At 23.8% G+C, this 6,000-nt stretch overlaps 3 protein-coding genes and 1 non-coding gene across 4 annotated transcripts in view; 1 reads left to right on the forward strand and 3 right to left on the reverse strand.

The window, feature by feature from the left end:
* LOC126908786 (CCR4-NOT transcription complex subunit 6-like) overlaps positions 1-2,613 on the reverse strand; it is a 40,990-nt gene extending 38,377 nt beyond the window's left edge. Inside the window, exons 1-5 of the mRNA XM_050691075.1 lie at positions 2,436-2,613; positions 2,166-2,233; positions 1,951-2,105; positions 1,703-1,889; positions 1,471-1,646 (exon numbers count right to left, since the gene is read on the reverse strand). Of these exons, the coding sequence (XP_050547032.1) occupies positions 1,471-1,646; positions 1,703-1,889; positions 1,951-2,105; positions 2,166-2,215 (568 nt within the window). The 5' untranslated portion in view covers positions 2,216-2,233; positions 2,436-2,613. The remainder of the gene's footprint in view (positions 1-1,470; positions 1,647-1,702; positions 1,890-1,950; positions 2,106-2,165; positions 2,234-2,435) is intronic.
* Trnal-uag (transfer RNA leucine (anticodon UAG)) lies at positions 1,062-1,141 on the reverse strand. Its single transcript has one exon. It is a non-coding gene; the product is annotated as a tRNA-Leu (tRNA).
* An 89-nt stretch (positions 2,614-2,702) lies between the features above and the next one.
* Positions 2,703-3,456, forward strand: LOC126908788 (39S ribosomal protein L14, mitochondrial). Its single transcript, XM_050691081.1, has 2 exons — positions 2,703-2,880; positions 2,954-3,456. The coding sequence occupies exons 1-2, from the start codon at positions 2,878-2,880 to the stop codon at positions 3,374-3,376; spliced, it is 426 nt and encodes a 141-aa protein (XP_050547038.1). The 5' UTR covers positions 2,703-2,877; the 3' UTR covers positions 3,377-3,456.
* A 1,171-nt stretch (positions 3,457-4,627) lies between these two features.
* LOC126908784 (activating signal cointegrator 1 complex subunit 3-like) lies at positions 4,628-5,994 on the reverse strand. The gene is made up of 4 exons (XM_050691074.1): positions 5,972-5,994; positions 5,802-5,888; positions 5,481-5,736; positions 4,628-4,869 (listed from the first exon to the last, which is right to left on the reverse strand). Exons 2-4 carry the CDS (start codon positions 5,865-5,867, stop codon positions 4,772-4,774), a joined length of 420 nt encoding a protein of 139 aa, XP_050547031.1. The 5' UTR covers positions 5,868-5,888; positions 5,972-5,994; the 3' UTR covers positions 4,628-4,771.
* Positions 5,995-6,000: the final 6 nt, after the last annotated feature.

Raw genomic sequence — 6,000 nt, forward strand, 5'->3', positions numbered from 1 at the left:
TGGTGACTTATGAGAAGTTATACTTTTTAGTAGTTAACGATTTCAAACTAATTATGTTTGTTTAATTGATTATCAAACAATTTAAATTAAAATGTAGACCTAAATTATTTCAACTCATTAATAAGTGAATAAGTAAATTTTAGGAGTACATTATAAAACAGTTGGATAACAACATATATAAAATAAAATTATTCAAAAATATTTAGTAGGTTTAATGACTGTAAAAATAGTCTTTAATATCATGGCAAAAATAAGAAATGTTCTAACAATTGATGGGTTGATTGCAAAAACAAGATAACTCTATTATTTTACACAAGTTTTTGCAAGTCTTTTAGTTGTTTATTTAAAAATGTTTTCAAAAAAAACATACTGATATTCTGGTTTAAATATCTATTTTCATTTTGTAATTTATACATTTATACATTTCCTCAAAAAAATTTGTTTTTTAAATATTTGTATTTATTATTAACTATAAAATATTTTTTTTAAACACAAGCTTTATAAATTATTGTAACACTCCAAAATTAATAAAATATAAGAATAATTCTACTATTAGTAGTTTAAGTATTAATGAAATAATAAAGAGAAAAATATTATTTTCAATTTAATTTAAAGTAGTGCTTTTTAAAATAATGATTTTTTATTGTTTAATTAATGAACTATTATTAGATTGATAAATTTGTATTTTAATTGTAAAATAAAAATTACTATAATTTTCATGTTTATGCTATTTTCAATTTTTCATACTAATAAACAACTAAACAAATACAATTATACATTTTTTCAAAATTAACTAAATGACATCATACTAGAATTCATTAAAAAATCAACACTGAAACATTAGTGATGAATATTTTTATGAAAATGAAGTAAACATTGTTTTTTATCATAATAAGATAAATTAATGTCTGTTATTCATAATTTACCAAATCACATTTTTACAAAAGCTTTAACTCAAACAGAAATTGAAAATTCTACATTTTATACAAAGAACTAAAAGAAGTCATGTAATATTTCTATGCTATAATATGTTTAGGTCAAAATTATTTGCAAAATTTGCATGGCAGCGGTGGGATTCGAACCCACGCCCTTTCGGACTGGTGCCTAAAACCAGCGCCTTAGACCACTCGGCCACGCTACCTACAAGAAAATTCTAAGAAAAGATTGATTTTTCAGTATCAAGTATTTTGAATAGTGTTATGCATTGAGTGGTTTAAAACAGTTACTCAATCAAAATCTTTACTAACTGAAAACATTATTTTTTAACTAGTACCATATTAAAAATATATTTTTCAATTGATTCATTTTAAAAACTTTGATATTTTTAATTTTAAAATTTCATTTAACTGGATTTTTCAACAAATTTAAAATATTTATTATATTATTATAATATTAAATCTATAAATTGTTATTTTAGAAAATTGTTGAATCTATAAAAGAAAATTAAAATTAAAAAAATAATTTACTTACCTTGTAAGCTATCCAATAAGTACATGAGTAATCTATGGGTGCCATTTGGTTCACTATAAATTTTTGAAAGTTCTTGACATAAAGGATTACCAGCTAAGCCTAGAACTTGTAATTGAAACAATCGTCCCAACTCTTGTGGAAGTGATCTCAACATATTATAGCTTAAATGTAACTCTCTAAAAAAATGTGATATATTAAGCAAGTACTAAAAAAATAAAATATAATTAGTTACCTTAGGTATACTAGTTCACCAAGTTCAGCAGGTAAACTCCTTAATTTATTTCCAGATAAATCGAGATATTGTAAATTTACAAGCATTGAAATATCAGGAGGTAAGCGTGTTAATTGATTATCATTTAAATAAAGACCAGTTAAGGATGTCAATTGCCATAAGGATGGACTTATATTTTTAACACAGCCTATTAGTAAAAAAATATATATACTCTTAATTTACTTTTAATTAATTGATTATTAACTTACCAATTATTTCTAATTCTTCCCAATGAGTTTCTTTCCCTTGTTTCACCTCTTCTGCAGTAAGCATATGATATTGACGTAGGGGCCTACCATTACTATTATACTGCTCTGCTTTTTCTCTAGCCAGTCGTTTTTTATCGTTAAGTGACATATGGGTTCTGCAAATAATTAAAAATTTGATTAAAAATATTAATGAAAATAAAGAAAAAAACACTCACTTCTTTTTTCTATCCTTAAATGGAGAACATTCTTCATTTGACTCGTTCATTTGAATAAATATAAAAATCTAATAACAATTAAATGATTAGTTATAGTAAACAAAAAAATTATTATCAAAAAAAAAAAAAATTAACGGGCATTTAATTATTAATAAATATAATTAATAAATTTAAAAATCAAAATTTTTATTTCGATAATAATTTTTTATTAAACAGTCAAAATTAAGGAGTAAAAGTAACACTAATAAAAATTATTACGAAAGTCATTACCTAGACTAGTTCAATCGTAACAAAACAAAGTCTGTAAGCCTGATAAACGCAGAAATTTAAGCCTAAATACTACCCGAAATATTAAGTGGGTTTAAAAAGTATATCTACTTTATTAAAGCTGAAATTGTCAGACAACTAAAACAAACGAAAAACAAAATATGATAGAAGAATGTATTATCAGTGCTACCAGTGGAACACTGAAGTTCAATTTAGATGGTTCGTAAAAAAATTTCCTTATCAGCTTTGAAAATGACAATAATACGGTATTTTTTATCAAACATAAGTTCAAAGATATGTAAAGAATAAATTTGTTGTAAAATATAATGCTACTTGCCGAGAATTTTTTCAAGAATCTATAATAGTAAATTCAACTTATCAATTTAAAAAGAAAATTTATAACTTATTGTTATATTTACTTATTGAAGTATTAATTTTCTCAAATATGGTAAGACTTTTCATCAATATTGTACCTTTTTTTATTTAGTATTCATTCTTACATATTACATACGTTACTTTAGACTACGGTTTGTTTCCGACCATTTTCTACTTCTCCCATTAGTAATCATATTATGAAGCTAACAAGATTACGTGTGGTTGATAATAGTACTATTGGAAAACAAGCGATGGCTGAAGGTAAACCACCTCGCTGTATACATATTTACAATAAAAAAGGTATTGGTACAATAGGGGACAAAATATTGGTTGCTATTAAAGGAGAAAAAGTTAAAGCAATTATTGTAGGTTGTGTTAAAGAACAAAAACCCAATATACCCAGATTTGATAGTAATAATATTGTTTTGATTGATGATAATGGTACACCATTGGGTACACGTATAAATGTTCCAATTCCAATTATGTTAAGAACAATTTTAAAAGAAAAAACTATTGCTAAAGGTGCTGATTATACAAAATTATTAGCTATTGCTTCTACATATGTATAAATAATAGTATGTCATTTATATTTAGTTATACAAATTTGTATATTTTTGTTATTTTAATTATATAATATAAAAAAAAGAAACTGCTGTGTAATCTTTATTTTCTAATTTCATATTAAACTTTTAGAACATTCTGTATTACAACTACAGGTGAAACTTCTACATTAACAGTTATATAGCATAATAGAATGGTTAGGTTAATCAGAGATGTATTTTGAAATTTCACATCTTAGATAAAAAAACATTTAATTGGCATTATTCTTATAAAAAAAAAAGGGACTATGATAAGGTTTGTTTTTTTTTTTTGCTATTCCTAACATCTAAAATCATATAAGGTATATATAAAAATATTTGTACTTGTAGAAATTTGTATAATATATTAAATATAAATTGTACTTATTAATAATAATTTTTTTTAACAGTAATGCGTCAAAAATATCTTAAAACTTCCACATTTAATGCATTATCCCTCTTTTTATGTTTCTAGGTATAATCAAAATGACTATCTATGATTGTAGCTTGTCCAATTTAATTTAAAATTAAAAATTTTTTTATATAATTCTTAAAAAATTTCAATGTACATAGGTAATCAAGTTAATAACTATAATTCTCAGGAAAAAAGGAATAAGTCAAAACTGTTTTTATTAGTATAAGACAAATAAATTTGTCTCATATGATATTCATATTTCCCTAATTGTCCAAAACATTTTGTATTAAATTGCAGTTTTTTTTATGGTTTTAACCGCACATAATCCTATGTCTTACATCCTTCTTATCAAAACCACCATTTTTTTTTTTAATTGATCTCAAATACTTGAAACTTTCTATATGTCTTATCATGTCCTTACTTATTGTCACTGATCTCTTCATTTCACTTACCTCTTGTTTTCCTTTGTCTAATTTGTACTCTATAAACTCTATCTTACTTCTACTTAATCTTAATCCCTTTCCTTTAAAAGCTGATCTCCACACATCTAACTTTTGATTAATTTCTTCCCTATTTTCTCCTATTAACACTATAATGTTAGCGTACAACATGTACCACAATACCTTTCCTTGTAATTCTTTAGTAAATTCATCCATCACTATAGAAAATAAGTAAGGGCTTAAAGCAAAACCATGGTGTTCTCCTAATCTTACCTAAAATATTCTGTTACTTTGCCCACACTTTTTACCCTGGTACAATGGAATTTAATCTAATTTGTAAATATATCCTAAAGAAGGATCATTTATAGACCATTACAATTAACAATGTTCAATGTCAAAAAAATAATTTAAATATTTTATTTTAAATCAATGTACAAATACATTAATAAATATATACTGAAACAACTTAGTACAATAACAATTATTATAGTATAATTATAATATTAACAATACTATTTTAAGCTTAAATTTTTATTTATCACTATAAATCACAGTCAATTCAATTTCATATTGTTGATCTAGACCAAGATAACAATCAGACATCATATAAAACGTCCAGTTAATGTTACCTATAAAATAAAACACAAACTTTGTACAAAGAATAATTTTTGATTAAGATACTTTAACAGTTTTGTGAATAAAACAAAATTTTGATTTACTTTTTCATAGATGAATCGATAGTTTCATAAACAATGTAAATTATAGTTATTAAATTTAAGGAAATTTAAATAATAACTTTATTGATAATAATAAATATAATTATATACTATATAAGCAGATATTTTAGTAAAAAAAAAAATTCATTTTTATGAAAAAGAGTAGTAACTGAAGTCATTTTACTAATGAACAGAAAGGTGTCACTACTATTCCACTTAAAAATAATTTATTATTTAAAATGACAGTTTTTTAATATAAGAAGTCTCTACTAAAAATGTAATGAGCAAATAAAAAGAGATCTTTAACATTTAAGTAAATTACTGCTTAGACTAAAATGGACAAAATCAGTGATTATATAAATTTTAAATATTGTTCTATCTAATCCTGCGTGTATATATATTCTGGGAATTAAAATTACTATAATATTGTTTTATAAAAATTGATTGCTTGCAGTGTTTTTCTTAATTAATTCAAATATGAAAAATTATAACAATAATTTGCTCAGTTCATCAAATGTACTTACCTGAGAAGCTTGGTGTACTAAATGCTAGTCTACTAGATGATCTTCTGTAATGATTATTAGTAGCTCTTTTTAATGCAATCAACTCCCAATTTTCTATAGATCCAAGAACCATAAACCAACCTATATCTTTAGGTTTGGAAAATTTTGGAGCATGAGCTTTTGATGGAATCACTCGATTTAAAATTTTAGTTTCAACTATTAAAGTATATTCATTGTTTCCTAATATTTCCATTCTTTCACCATTTCTAACCAATTTCTAAAAATATTAAACAGTTAATAACAATAGCCTTTACAAAAATATATATTTGTTAGGATTTAAACCTTTTGAACTTCAGAACTATCAGGCCAATAACCTTGTATATATAATTGAACATTAACAACAGGCATTTCAACAACAGTTTTATAAATCTAAAATAAGTATTTAATGAAGCATTAGTATCACACCCAAAATATACTGAATTCCTTAAAATAATATTTTTTGCATTAAATACCTTATTAATCTCCTCTGGTTCTAATTGAG

The sequence above is a fragment of the Daktulosphaira vitifoliae genome, unplaced genomic scaffold (assembly GCF_025091365.1).
Source record: "Daktulosphaira vitifoliae isolate Bord-2020 unplaced genomic scaffold, ASM2509136v1 Scaffold_9, whole genome shotgun sequence".
Classification (NCBI taxonomy): Eukaryota; Metazoa; Arthropoda; class Insecta; order Hemiptera; family Phylloxeridae; genus Daktulosphaira; species Daktulosphaira vitifoliae.

Coding starts and splice junctions, on each gene's coding strand:
- LOC126908784 (XM_050691074.1), bottom strand. CDS start 5,867: ATGCCTGTTGTTAATGTTCAATTATATATACAAGGTTATTGGCCTGAT. Junction 5,737..5,801: donor ATAGTTCTGAAGTTCAAAAG/GTTTAAATCCTA, acceptor TAATATTTTTAG/AAATTGGTTAGAAATGGTGA. Junction 4,870..5,480: donor TAGTACACCAAGCTTCTCAG/GTAAGTACATTT, acceptor TTTATTTTATAG/GTAACATTAACTGGACGTTT.